Source organism: Odontesthes bonariensis, chromosome 11 (genome assembly GCF_027942865.1).
Source record: "Odontesthes bonariensis isolate fOdoBon6 chromosome 11, fOdoBon6.hap1, whole genome shotgun sequence".
Classification (NCBI taxonomy): domain Eukaryota; kingdom Metazoa; phylum Chordata; class Actinopteri; order Atheriniformes; family Atherinopsidae; genus Odontesthes; species Odontesthes bonariensis.
Window position 1 is genome coordinate 4,369,319 of NC_134516.1, and position 14,947 is coordinate 4,384,265.

Below are 14,947 nucleotides of genomic sequence, written 5' to 3' on the forward strand. Positions count from 1 at the left end.
AGATGGAAGGAGCTAGGCTATATGGAAGGAGCTAGATGGAAGGAGCTAGGCTAGATGGAAGGAGCTAGATGGAAGGAGCTAGGATATATGGAAGGAGCTAGATGGAAGGACCTAGGCTAGATGGAAGGAGCTATATGGAAGGAGCTAGATGGAAGGAGCTATATGGAAGGAGCTATATGGACGGAGCTAGATGGAAGGAGCTAGGCTATATGGAAGGAGCTAGATGGAAGGAGCTAGATGGAAGGAGCTAGGCTATATGGAAGGAGCTATATGGAAGGAGCTAGACTATATGGAAGGAGCTAGGCTATATGGAAGGAGCTAGGCTAGATGGAAGGAGCTAGACTATATGGAAGGAGCTAGGCTATATGGAAGGAGCTAGGCTATATGGAAGGAGCTAGGCTATATGGAAGGAGTTAGGCTATATGGAAGGAGCTGGATGGAAGGAGCTAGGCTAGATGGAAGGAGCTATATGGAAGGAGCTAGACTATATGGAAGGAGCTAGGCTATATGGAAGGAGCTAGATGGAAGGAGCTAGACTATATGGAAGGAGCTAGGCTATATGGAAGGAGCTAGGCTATATGGAAGGAGCTGGATGGAAGGAGCTGGATGGATGGAAGGAGCTGGATGGAGTTGGAGATCTGATGGATACTGAGCCCATTTCCTGCAGCAGCTTCTGGTTCTGGTTGGAGATCCAGCTCATCGTGAGCAGGAACTGTGTGATGCACGTCTTCCCGACTCATTTCTGTCTTGATTTGACTTTATCATGGAGTCCACTGGCCCACATGTGACTGCAAACACAGCAGTTCTGTAAACATGTGGGCTTCGGTTCCCTAACATCTGGAACCCAGCAGCTCCAATGGGACAGCCTGAAGACGGACATCAGGAAGGCCAGGGCGGCTTACAGGCCGTCCGCTGTTGGACACTTTAATGCTGCGGCTGACCCATCCAGAGCAGCGGTGGAGCTACTCCCGGCTGCTGTTCGTGAACACCATCCTATCTCAGGGTGGACCCCCCCCACCATTACCTCTACACCTAACACCTGCAAAAGCACCTTTAACATGTCCTGATAACGGTTTGGTGCCAGATAACCAGCTCTTAAACACCTCCAACACCAGGAAGCTGACTGGATTACAGAGGAGAGGCGTTCAGCCTGAATCTGTGGAGAGTTTCTGGGCGTCCAGAACCGACCCAAACACGCTGATTAAGAAGGTTTGGTATGTTCACAGGGTTGTAGGTAGTCTGAAGATGGAAACAGTTCAACACATTCAGCCCACATTTGAACCCAGTCCTGTTTGGAACTGATAGAAAATATAAATGGTTCCTACTGTTTCCCATTTTAAACCCCTTTATATGTCAGAAATCAGCACAGGACAGCCCCGCAGCTTCAGCTTAAAGGAAAACACCAACAGTTTGTAAAAAAAGATCAGTCAATATTGTATTTGTTAGAAATGTACAAATGATATTTACATGGAAACCAGTTGAACAAACTGGTGCAACAATGTACAAAAAGGAAAAAGCTCGACTCTACTCAAGTGTTCAGTATTCAGAGCCACCAAGTCTACAGAGCACGACTTAATTCATGATTCCAGTCACAGATCAAGTCTCTGAGAGTTAAAGTCTAACTGATGGAGGAAAGAAGAAGGTGGTGATGGGTCAGTTTTCTCCTGGAACAAACATTTACAGTGTCAAAGCAGCCGCTGGTACAGTCGGTTTCCTTCTGCCCGCTTGAATCTGCACATTTTCAATGTAATCATTGCAGGCACTTAGTAAAATGAATTACTTCAGACCTGTTCGACAACTGACTTCTGCTGATTACATCATATTTATCACCCAAGAGGCAGAAAAAAAAAGAATGGGTTTTCTTTTAAATTGCCATTTTTAAATAATTAACTCAGAGATCTGTACAAGAAAAAGGAGCCGTAGAGTCCCGCGGATCCGTCAGAGGATGTAGCTGTAGCTAAGACATCAAGTTCAGGTACTTGCTTTCCTCTGCCAGAGCAGTCAGCAGCGAGGTCATGTCCCCGATGGCCATGTTCCCCGTCCCCGCCGGCACGGAGGGCAACGTGACGGAGATGCTGGGCGTCGTGAGGCGGGAAGAACTCTGGGACAAGCTCTGGAGCAGACCGGGACTCAGGGTTCCCGACATGAGGCTGGACTGATCCCCGTCATCCAGCATGCTGTCGAAGTCTATCTGAGCGCGCTCCAGCGCCGGCGCTCGTGAGCTGGGAGATGCGCTCGTGACGCGGCAGCCCAAGTTCCCGTTGGGCTCAAACACTTGAATCTGCCCTGCGTAGAGCAGAGCGTTGTCATGAAGTCCTAGGACTCCATTCGTGGATAACTTGGAAGCATCCGTTTGCTGCATCAGCGTTGGGCTTGAGATGTTGACACAGATCGGCTCTGTTGGCGGCCTTGGTTGGAGCTGGTTCTGGTTTTCAGTTGGCAGGCTGTTCTGGGAGGTCACGTTACAGTTCTGCTGATTTATTTTCATAATTGATGCATCGCATTCCTCAATTTTTATCTGCACTGGCTGGTGGGCAGCAAAGCCCACGTCTGGCGGCTCCTGCTTGCAGCCGAGGACGCTCCCTGCAGCGCCGCCGCCACACAGCGGGTAGCTGCTGTTACCGTTCTGATCGTAAGAGCCGTTGAACCTGTACTGATTGACGGCTTCACACTGACTGGACAGCGGTTGTAGGCGGTTTGCCCTTGGTTCAGAGCTCGGCTGTGAGCACCTGTGCTGCGCTGTGTTGGTGAGTCTTTGAACCATCTGCTGGTTGGAGTTCATGGGTCCAAAGTTCTGGTTTTGTTGGAGGACAGCCAAGTTCCCTCGTCCCTGAACTTTGGAGTACTGATGGGTGGCATCAGTTGGGTTCGAGGTAGCTCGGTTCCACTGCACACCTGTCGCGCTGTCTTGTGGTGAGGATGGACTCATGGGCTGGCGCTGCCCTGGACTCTGGCCTGCAGGCGCCAGGGTCACGGCGGCCATGCTTCTCTGGTAGTACACCTGCTGCGGGACGTTCGGAGCTCCTGGAAAATCATGCGGATTAATTGCGTCTCCATTGTCTTTCACTCTTGTCTCAATGGCGACGCTCTCTGAAATGCTTGGAGGTTGCAGGGTGTAGGAATAGCGATGGAGACCACCGTTGGACGGAGGGCAGCCTTGCTGGAAGGAACGCCTGCGATCTGCTGCAGGGGGCGGGTGAGGCTGCATCGCCTGGCCTCCGCTCAGTGTACCCACGCTGCTGTAGCGCTGCATGTGCGGCTGGCTGAAAGGATCGAACTGTCTCACAGGGTCACTGGCTCGACGGGGGATGTGCGATGGGACTTCATGGGGCATCAAACTCCGTCCCGTGCTGTACTGCCTGGATGACAGGCTTTTGTTGGCGTTGAAGTTGGCGTTGAAGTCTCCATTTAGGGCGGTGTGGGACTTCAGACACATTTGGTCAATATATGGAAGAGGTGTCGGTGGTGCACCCCCAGTGGCAGCAGCATATTTGGCCTTGAGGTGGTAGTGCTGGGCTGGGGTGAGGCTGAGGGGGTTGGGAAGGCCTCCCCCTGCTCTGTACCCCGCCGATCCACTGCTCCCCCCACACTGACTGGCTTGACTGGAGCGCCGCGAGATGTCAGCCGAGATGGGGTCGTAGGAGTCGGCCGAGCTGTTGTTGCTGGGGCGGTTGGCACCGAACTGAGAGGTCTGACTTGAGCGACGACTGGAGAAACATGGGGAGATGCCTGAGGAGCGGCGGCTGAGGGTGTAGACCGAGCTCAAGGTGCTGGAAGTGCTGTCACGTCGCTCGTAAAGGTTTCCCAGCAGAGTCACTTTACCGGAGCTCAGTTCACCCAGGCCGGAACCAGGGAAGGACGCTGGACCACCACCCATACCTGGACTCTCCAGGAGGGACCCTGTGAATGAACAAGTGAAAATGTTGGATATTTTTCGGGTGAAGACACACATCTCTTTACTTTTAAGCAGTCAAGCCCTGATGAACCCAATAAACTCCTTCAGCTGTTACCCTAACCCTGACCCTAATCCGAAGACCTAATTTCTATGCTATGAGGCTCCATAACGAGTGTATTGAATCCTTTACAAAGGTTTTCTGTCATAAACGATATCAAGGTATTTCCTGGATACTACAGTTTTCCATAGACCGTTAGTTTCATAGCTCTGAACCTTTTTAAAAAGTGTGAAAACAGGGACGGTCGGTGGCGTAGTGGGTTAAGGAGCCGCCCCAGGTACAGAGGCTACAGTCCTCGCTGCAGCTGGCCCCGGTTCGACTCCCGCACAGAGCGGCCCTTTGCTGCATGTCTTTCCCCTCTCTCTGCTTCCTGTCTCTTTCGAACTGTCCTAAAATTAAAGGCATAAAAAACCCCAAAAATACTGAATCAACTATCCGTATTCTGTCTGTTTGTATCGGTTAATGTACTGTGAGCCCTTCAGGCTGGAAGCTGGCTGCTTCTGCTCGACCTGTTCAGACCGAACTTCACCGGACTGTTCGGTGGATAAGACGGCAGAGATTCAAGACGAAGTCCCCTTATTACTCAGCATAAAACGGTCCGGTGATCATTGACCGAAGAAGCTTTTGTCCTGGTCGTTGCTGCAGCTCAGTTTTGGTTCCTGTCTCTTTAAAGGCCCCGCCCCCAAACAGCCCCAGCTCGCTCTGATTGGTCAGCTGACCAATTCAGATTGGCAGAGATCATTCTCTGTTTGGGGTGTTTTAAAGTTGGCGCCATGTCGGGATGATGTACCTTTGTTATGTGATGATGTCACTAAGTGGAAGAAGGTGATTCAGGGTGATCTTTGTGACAGAATTCCCTTCGGTTCGGTTTTATTATTTGCATAAAAAGCTAAATAAGGAAATGGAAAGGTGGAGTAAAAGGACAAAGATGGAGTGAAAGGTGAAAGGTGGTGTAAAAGGTTAAATATGATGTGAAAGGTGGTGTAAAATGAGAAAGATGGTGTAAAAGGTGAAAGATGGAGTAAAATGAGAAAGGTGGTGTAAAAAGGTGAAACGTGGTGTAAAATGAGAAAGGTGGTGTAAATGGTGAAATATGGTGTGAAAGGTGGTGTAAAGGTGGTGTAAAATGTGAAATATGGTGTGAAAGGTGGTGTAAAGGTGGTGTAAAATGTGAAATATGGTGTGAAAGGTGGTGTAAAATGTGAAATATGGTGTGAAAGGTGGCGTAAAGGTGGTGTAAAATGTGAAATATGGTGTTAAAGGTGGTGTAAAATGTGAAATATGGTGCAAAAGGTGGTGTGAAAGGTGGTGTAAAATGTGAAATATGGTGTTAAAGGTGGTGTAAAGGTGGTGTAAAATCTGAAATATGGTGTGAAAGGTGGTGTATAAAGTGAAAGATTATGTAAAACACACAGAAGAACGGCAGGAAACCTCAAAGCATTACACGGCCTCTTTAAAAGGGTGCAGCCATCTTAATTTAGCCAAACGTAGAGTCCTGGAAAGCCCAACTTACCGCTGGTCGGTATGGGTGGTAGCTGGGTGCCGAGGACCGGGGGTGTTGGGTAACTGGCCCACCGACAGGAGTCCCTCACCGTCTTCAGCTTCTCCTTCTTCAGGTGCTCCAGGCGCTGGCTGGTGCCGAGCTGCTTTCTGTGGTGGAGGCCCACCGCCACGACCCCACCGGAGGAATCCTCAAAGCCCAGGGACTCCACGAACGGCAGGTCGTCCAGGGTGCTGAAGTCCCCCAGGGTGCTGAGGTCCCCCAGGGTGCTGAGGTCCCCCAGGCTCCCCCCGCTGTGCGCCGCCGTTTCTACTCCACTGTCATTGTTGGTGCCAAGTGGCGATGGTTCGCTGCTACATGATGACTGACCGCCAGGGCTGGACTGATACATCTGCAGACGGGGGTGGAAGAAGAGTGGACGGAGATGAACGGTTTGTTTCACTGGAGCAGTGGTTAGCACGGCATTCAGGACAGCGACCGACTCGGCCTTTTATCCTCCCGCAGCCTAATTGTAAATAATGAGTGTTTTGTTTTTTTAGTGGGTAGCGGGGGTGGAGAGGTGGGGGTGCGCCACAGATTAGTTACGCATCTTTATCTTTTATCCTTTTATCCTCGAAACCGATGGAGGTTCAGAGTATGAAAGATCGACTCAGGTCGCTGCTGAATTCTCATTATTCTTATTTACAACATTTTTAAAAAAAAACAATGAGTGCGGAATGCCACGAGGTACGGAATGCCACGAGTGCCACAAAAAGAATACGTTTGTAAAAATATTCATGGATTTATTTCTGGAATCACTACATTTTGCTTGTTGATTTATTATTTGACATATAAGTGGGCTGTTATAGGCTGAAGGAGGTCGAAGATGAAGAAAAAGAATACATCACATCCTCCACAAAAAAATATTTCTTTGTTAATTTTCTTATTTTTTCAACGTCCCGCAGAAAAATGAGGGTTTTCTTTTGTCCCTCTTGGATTTTTGCCTTTTTTTCTGTCTCCACCTCCCAAAATAGCTGCTGTTAGAGAACAAACGCCAGCTGCGTTTAAAGAAAATGAATGAAGAGGTTCGCCCGAAGGAGCCTAAAATCTTCTTCTTTTTAAGGTACAGGACAAAAACTATGAGCCACTTAAACGGATCAGCTGTACAGGACTCAACAGCTAAACATCTCAAAACCTTCGTGTAAAGACGCTGAAAGAAGTAACTTAATGAGAGAAAGGTGGTGTAAAAGGTGGTGTGAAAGATGAAAGATAATGTAAAAGGTGAAAGGAAGAAGACATCGGAGAGCTCACCTTAGTAAAGTCTGTCAGCAGGAAAGTTAGAAAAGAGGAAGAAATGGAAAAAGTCAAGCAGCAGGTAAAGGACATAAAGCTTTTGGGTTCAGTTGATTCTACAGTTTCTTTAATTCTGACTAATTTGTCCCATTTATTGGTCATTCTGTGAGTAAGCCGAGCCAAAAGAACTCAAACTGGGGAACGTTCTTACCACAGAGTTCTCCGTCTTGATGGACTTGACATGCAGGTAGTCCTCCATGCCTCCGGGGGAGCTGTTGTCCGACATCTTGTCCTCCCTCTGGAGCCTCTCCCTGCCGCCCGTTTCGTTCTCGCCGTTCTCCCGGGGCCCGGGAGGCCGCGGCGGCAGGTCGCTGCGCTGCTTCTTGGTGACGTGGGCCTCGGGGCCGTGGACGGTCTTTACGTGCTTCCTGAGGGAGCTGGGATCCGTGTAGCGCTTGGTGCAGCCGGGGATCTTACAGACGTACGGTTTCTGCAGAAGAGTTAGAGACGTTACAAACACCTGTGGTGTTAGCAGCTCGAGTTACAGACGTTACAAACACCTGTGGTGTTAGCAGCTTGAGTTACAGACGTTACAAACACCTGTGGTGTTAGCAGCTCGAGTTACAGACGTTACAAACACCTGTGGTGTTAGCAGCTCGAGTTACAGATGTTACAAACACCTGTGGTGTTAGCAGCTGGAGTTACAGACGTTACAAACACCTGTGGTGTTAGCAGCTCGAGTTAGAGACGTTACAAACACCTGTGGTGTTAGCAGCTCGAGTTAGAGACGTTACAAACACCTGTGGTGTTAGCAGCTTGAGTTACAGACGTTACAAACACCTGTGGTGTTAGCAGCTCGAGTTACAGACGTTACAAACACCTGTGGTGTTAGCAGCTCGAGTTACAGACGTTACAAACACCTGTGGTGTTAGCAGCTCGAGTTAGAGACGTTACAAACACCTGTGGTGTTAGCAGCTCGAGTTACAGACGTTACAAACACCTGTGGTGTTAGCAGCTCGAGTTAGAGACGTTACAAACACCTGTGGTGTTAGCAGCTGGAGTTACAGACGTTACAAACACCTGTGGTGTTAGCAGCTGGAGTTACAGACGTTACAAACACCTGTGGTGTTAGCAGCTTGAGTTACAGATGTTACAAACACCTGTGGTGTTAGCAGCTGGAGTTACAGATGTTACAAACACCTGTGGTGTTAGCAGCTCGAGTTACAGATGTTACAAACACCTGTGGTGTTAGCAGCTCGAGTTACAGACGTTACAAACACCTGTGGTGTTAGCAGTTTGAGTTGGAACAAGGACATTTAGCATGTTTAGTACGTCCTTTAACGTGACCTTTGCTGTAACACGTAGAAGTTTTACAGCGTTTTCTGTTATTTACGCACAAACATCTGCAGACATGCACAGTGGGACCGAGGCAACACCTGTTAAAGGGGGCGGACGGCGCTCTGAAGCCCAGCTTTGGCCCAGCTTTGAGCCCAGCTTTGGCCCAGCTGTGAGCCCAGCTTTGAGCCCAGCTTTGAGCCCAGCTTTGAGCCCAGCTTTGGCCCAGCTTTGAGCCCAGCTTTGGCCCAGCTTTGGCCCAGCTTTGGCCCAGCTTTGAGCCCAGCTTTGAGCCCAGCTTTGAGCCCAGCTTTGAGCCCAGCTTTGAGCCCAGCTTTGAGCCCAGCTTTGGCCCACCTTTGGCCCAGCTTTGAGCCCAGCTTTGAGCCCAGCTTTGGCCCAGCTTTGGCCCGGCTTTGAGCCCAGCTTTGAGCCCAGCTTTGAGCCCAGCTTTGAGCCCAGCTTTGAACTCAGCTTTGGCACAGCTTTGAGCCCAGCTTTGAGCCCAGCTTTGAGCCCAGCTTTGGCCCACCTTTGGCCCAGCTTTGAGCCCAGCTTTGAGCCCAGCTTTGGCCCAGCTTTGGCCCAGCTTTGGCCCGGCTTTGAGCCCAGCTTTGAGCCCAGCTCTGAGCCCAGCTGTGAGCCCAGCTCTGAGCCCAGCTTTGGCCCAGCTTTGGCCCAGCTTTGAGCCCAGCTTTGAGCCCAGCTTTGGCCCAGCTTTGGCCCAGCTTTGGCCCAGCTGTGAGCCCAGCTCTGAGCCCAGCTGTGAGCCCAGCTCTGAGCCCAGCTTTGAGCCCAGCTTTGAGCCCAGCTTTGGCCCAGCTTTGGCCCAGCTTTGGCCCAGCTCTGAGCCCAGCTCTGAGCCCAGCTCTGAGCCCAGCTTTGGCCCAGCTTTGGCCCAGCTTTGGCCCAGCTTTGGCCCAGCTTTGGCCCAGCTTTGGCCCAGCTTTGGCCCAGCTTTGGCCCAGCTCTGAGCCCAGCTCTGAGCCCAGCTTTGAGCCCAGCTTTGGCCCAGCTTTGGCCCAGCTGTGAGCCCAGCTGTGAGCCCAGCTCTGAGCCCAGCTTTGGCCCAGCTTTGGCCCAGCTTTGGCCCAGCTTTGGCCCAGCTTTGGCCCAACTTTGGCCCAGCTGTGAGCCACGGGTCATGACAGATTATTCCCTGTCACTCCCAGCAGCCTCTCATCTACTTCAATCAGCTCGCATTCTGCCTCTCTGAGAGAATATCTGATGGAGCTGCATAACGCAGTCTGTGTGAAGCTTCAGAAGGTCTTTTGTACCTCGTTGGAGTGCGTCCGGTTCTGGTGCTTGGCCCGGTCCGAGGCGTTGGAGAAGGCTTTGTTGCATCCTTCGTGCTCACAGACGTAGGGCTTCTCTCCGGTGTGCGAACGCAGGTGAGTTTTAAGATTCTCCAGACGAGAGTACGCCTTCGAGCAGCCCTCGAACTGCAGAGGAGCAGAAAAGAGAAAGTTTAAGTCATCAGAGACAACCCAACTATGACACTCATTTTCCTGAAAGGCCTGAATCAGGCTTCCACGCTGCTCTGAGGCGCTGATCTTAAAGGGACAGTTTGACTCTTTTGACATGAAGCTGTATAACATCCCATATCAGCAACATCATTTATGAACATCTTCTTACCCCCTGCTGCGTCCTGTGAGCAGAGTTCCAGCCTCGTTTTGGTGTTGATGAAGGTAGTCCAGCTAGTTGGCTGGGGCTTAAAAAATAAAGCGTCTTGCTTCTCAGAACAATCTGTGTTCAACAGAGTAATACATTTGCATCACAAAATCGTTCTCCAGGAAAAAGTCAGACCTCACAATCTCTTGGCCCTATTTTCTCTCCCTTCGTATCACTGCCTGCTGTGCAGAGCGAGCAGCAAACACCGTAACAGGCGCGGCTGTCGGCAGGCGGCAGCAGGCAGTGATACGAAGGGAGAGAAAATAGGGCCAAAAGATTGTGAGGTCTGACTTTTTCCTGGAGAACCATTTTGTGATGCAAATGTATTACTCTGTTGAACGCATATTGTTTTGAGAAGCAAAACGCTTTATTTTTTAAACCCCAGCCAACTAGCCGGACTGCCTTCATCAACACCAAAACGAGGCTGGAACTCTGCTCACAGGACGCAGCAGATGTTGTCTGTTTTGTCAAATCTAAGCAACAGAAATATTTAGTTACACATGTGCTTAAGTGTCTCCAGCGTTGCCAAATGTGTCTCGTATTAAGCTGCACAAACTTCTTTATTTTAGGGTCACGACTCAGCTGAGTTGTAATATTTGGCGCCGACTAGGGCTGTGCGCGTTAACTTGTTAAGTCTGTTGAATGCATCACATTCACACAGTTACAGCAAACACCACGAAGCATGTAGTAATAAAATAAAGATAAACTAGGAGGTAACATCACAGCTACAGGTGTGAAGCTAACGGAGCTAACCGGCGCTACTTCCTGTTTTACTTGTTTCAACATAAAAGCACGGATTTCAAAATATATATATTTTTTAAAAACTCCTGCATTTACAACCAAGTTGAATTGTCTTCTCAGCGTAGTAGTTCCAGTCTAAAATATCACTTAAAGGCAAAACACACAACTGATAGCAGCAAGTCATTCAAGGAAACAGACAGTGGAGCGAGGCTTCTACATAAAAACTACAGAAAGATGCTGATGTTAAAAGTGTGTTTGCACAACAAATGTTATGGCACTTTCATTCATATGGCAGCACATTTAAAATAAAACTAAATGCTAAAAGCTATACACTACTTTTGGATTCATTTTTGGATTCTGGGTACAAATGCGATTAATCGTGATTAATCAGAGAAATCATGTGATTAATTAGATTAAACATTTTAATCGTTGCCCAGCCCTGGCGCCGACTTATTTCAAGGAGCTTAAATTTCTTCACAGGTTAAAAGAAATGAGGAAGAACTCCCCGAACATTCAGCTCGCTCAGCCTTAAGAGATAAAACATCTTAATCTTCGCAGACTCTAAAATGATCTGCGGTGAGTCGAGGAGAGAAGGAAACCTCCGTATGGAAGTTTTTCTGTGCCATCAGAGTTTGAATACGAATTTCTAATATTTAATTTTTACAGCATCAAAATCCGACTTTGAATTTGAAAAACCAACAGTGTAAAAAAAATCAATTTCTAAAAATTCAATGGAAAAAAAATTCAACTTAAGAAAATTCAATAGAAAAAAATTAAATTAAAAAAATTCAGTGGAAAAAAAATTCAACTTAAAAAAATCAATAGAAAAAATTAAATTAAAAAAATTCAATGGAAAAAAAGTTCAACTTCAAAAAATTAAATATAAAAAAAATCAATTAAAAATAATCAATGGAAAAACAATTTATGGAAAAAAATTCAATGGAAAAAATTTCATTGGAAAAAATTCAGTGGAAAAAGAACCAAGAAAGAAAGACTCAACATCCGGGTAAAGAGGGAGAAGCAATGGATCCCTGATCAGCCATGTCCACCAACGCGGGTGATGGTGCTTCGGTGAGCGAGTTTACTTTATTTGCCATTTGTGTTAGTAAAATTGAGTAATAGATGTTTTACTAATAGATATTACTAATATCTATTGAGCTGATCTGTCCAATTTTTTTAAGTTGAATGTTTTTCCACAGATTTTTGTTTTTAGAAATTGATTTTTTTTTTTTTTTACACTGTTGGTTTTTCAAATTCAAAGTCTGATTTTGATGCTGTAAAAATTCAATATTAGAAATTCGTATTCAAACTCTGATGGCACAGAAAAACTTCCATACCTCCGGTCCTGCTGCCCCAGAGAAAGCGTGTTACAGCCTCTTCATCAGTGATAAAACCACGTGCACATCTGTAGTTGCCAGTGTTTAGAGAGTGCGAGCTGCCGGCCTCCAGGGGCCCGTCGGGGGGCCCGTGGGGGCGGCGAGCCCATCCGTTACCCACCGTGCACTTGTGTGGCTTCTCCCCGGTGTGCCGGCGCATGTGAACCACCAGCATGTACTGAGCTTTGAAGGGCTTCTGCTCCCGCGAACAGTCCTCCCAGCGGCACACGAACTCCTTCTTCTCTCCGTGGATGTGGTCATTATTGATGTGCTGTGGGACACGCAGGAGGAAAGAAATGAGGCTTTTCTGTCCACTAAGAGGCTCTGGTGTTGCTCTCGGCTGGATGTTTCTGCACAGATCCGTCTTATCAGAAGAAATCCCAGAGGAAGGCCACAGCAACATGTTACAGTGCTGCTAATTACAAACGCTCACATTCTGTTTCATTCTCTGGAATTTCAGTCCTGGAAGTCTAATTTTCCTAAAATAAGTCGCTGACACAATCTGCCTGCGTGCTTAGTTTTTACATTTTTCTAAAAATCTCATTTACCGTCTCAGGCTGTTGGATAAAGAAGCTTAAAATGCCTCTACTTCCTTTACTTGATGACATCACAATGAACCCCAACTGCATGCTGACTGGATAATTTGTCTTAAATGAAGAACACGGTTTGAATCAAAATTCGCATATTTCGACCAATCAGAGCAGGAGGCGGGGCCTTAAAGGGACAGGAGCTCAAATGAAGCGTTGAAGATAATAATGGCTGTGTTCCAAACCGCCTACTACTCCCACTACTCCTACAAACTTTAACTTTTTTTAAGTTCCCGGATGCATACTAGATTCTCCGAAATGTTGGGTATGCATCATGAGGTTACTACTCATACTCAAACTACCCAAGATGCAACGTAACGTGACGTCGACGATCGTCATTTCCTGTCAAAACGGCAGTTTCAAGCTAGCTACAACGAGGGTAGGTTCACTTCCTGTTTTCAAAACAAAAGCACCAATTGTATGGTAATGGCTTTCCCTATGATAAAAGGCAACGGGTATTTTATTTTGTGAAAATAACAGGAAGTGCGTTGCTCACTGCGGCTAGCTTTAGCAGCGCCGAATTTGTGGGAACAAAATAGTAAATAGCCGGTATTTTGTCAGGTTTTCAACACGTTGGGGATCTAAACGACTACTTTCTCACCTGAAAATGTTTCAAATGTTGCTAAAGTTTACAGAGTTTAGAGCTTAAGAGAAATCAGCTTCAGGCCGGCTGATTTCGGCTCGGGCAGGAGCGAAATGCATTGTGGGTAAACACTCTGCATACTGTCTGATCGATGAGTATGCAGTATGCAGTATGCAGTATGCGGTATTTAGTATGTAGTATGCTGTATTTAGTATGCAGTATGCAGTATGTAGTATGTAGTATGCAGTATGTAGTATGCAGTATGCGGTATTTAGTATGTAGTATGCAGTATGCTGTATTTAGTATGCAGTATGCAGTATGTAGTATGTAGTATGCAGTATGTAGTATGCAGTATGCAGTATGTAGTATGTAGTATGTAATATGTAGTATGCAGTATGCAGTATGCAGTATGTAGTATGTAATATGTAGTATGCAGTATGCGGTTTCGAACACAGCCATGGTGTGTTGGTATTAAAGCAAATTAAAATATCAAAATAAATAATTTCTGTTGACCCACAAAATAACACAATGAACCTAAAAATGAGGATAAAATGGACTCTTTAAAGGAACATTTCCATTAAAGGGTTTGTTGTGGCGACACCATGAAGACATTTTATATTTCGGCATTTTATTTGTGGCAATTTGAGCGCATTTTGATTTTGTATTAAGCTAAAAAGCCAAAATGTGGTTAATCTACACAAGATATAGGCCAGATCCGTGAAGCGATTCTAATTTCTTTATTCTTCCTAAAGATGCCTATTTACCAGCGTATTGCCTCTTAATTTTCTGGTTAAAAAAGTAAAAATTCCCTTTAAATTGTGCGTAAAACGGGTTATTTCAGGTTATTAAACATGTAAAACTGTGAACCCGTAAAGGAGTAAATATGGGGTCTTTATTGTAGAAGAGCTCCTTTTTAATTCGACGCAGAAACTTTTCTTCTTCTTTTTAAACTAGGAAATGATGATTAATTAAAACTGTGTGACATCAACAGCAGGATGATTGTTTTTAAGTCTGGTTATTGGGGATTGGGGATAAATTAGAGGAATAAAACTTAAAATTCCTTCTGTTCACAGCTATGTCCAGAACCCCACTGGCTTTTGGATAAATTGTTAATATTAGTGTGAAATGTGTATTTACTCCCTTTCTGTGACTGAGATATTTAGCTGAGCAGAGTTGGCTTCAGAAAAGCCCAGCCTGCTCTGATTGGTCAGACTGAGTGGCCTGATTAGGCCACGCCCACTGTTTTACATAATTAACAACCAGATTTCAACAGGCTGCATCTTAAAAACAGTCGGAGATAAAAGGAAACTGTAACTGGGAAAAATACAGAGTGGGACCCAAAGTTTATGAAGGTAGTTAATTAATTCACCTAATTTGCATGTGGTGACATCACTGATGACATCACAGGATTCTGAACTCATTTCCATGTTTTTCTTTTCTTTTTTTCCCTTTTTGATCCTTTACTGAACTCATGAAAACAAATGTGAACAAAGCTGTTCCAACTTCTGATCTTTTTCATGTTTTTCTGTCATTTTATCCACATGAAAACAACAGAAAATCAGTAAAATGAACGTCAGTAAGAATCAGTAAAACGTCTTTCCATCAGATCCTGATTCTGGCTTCAGTGTTTGAGTGGAAAAGAACCGGCGTTCATCTCTGTTCGTACCCGTCATCACGACCTCGTCGACCCTCGCTATCCTCCCATCCGTCAACCTCTGAATCTTCTCTCGTTAAATATTTTCATTAATTTTCTCTAAATTTCGCCTGGATATCTTCCATATAAACACTTCCTGTTAGCTGCATGAGCTAACGGCCAAACACTTCCTGTTAGCTGCGTGAGCTAACGGCCAAACACTTCCTGTTAGCTGCGTGAGCTAACGGCCAAACACTTCCTGTTAGCTGCGTTAACTAACGGCCAAACACTTCCT

At 46.6% G+C, this 14,947-nt stretch overlaps 1 protein-coding gene across 1 annotated transcript in view; it reads right to left on the bottom strand.

The window, feature by feature from the left end:
* Positions 1-1,848: 1,848 nt before the first annotated feature.
* The window catches only part of LOC142391306 (zinc finger protein GLI2-like), a 101,847-nt gene continuing 88,748 nt past the window's right edge, over positions 1,849-14,947 (bottom strand). The window contains exons 9-13 of the mRNA XM_075477074.1: positions 11,971-12,120; positions 9,339-9,503; positions 6,938-7,216; positions 5,467-5,845; positions 1,849-3,900 (exon numbers count right to left, since the gene is read on the bottom strand). Coding sequence (XP_075333189.1) covers positions 1,958-3,900; positions 5,467-5,845; positions 6,938-7,216; positions 9,339-9,503; positions 11,971-12,120 — 2,916 coding nt within the window. The 3' untranslated portion in view covers positions 1,849-1,957. The remainder of the gene's footprint in view (positions 3,901-5,466; positions 5,846-6,937; positions 7,217-9,338; positions 9,504-11,970; positions 12,121-14,947) is intronic.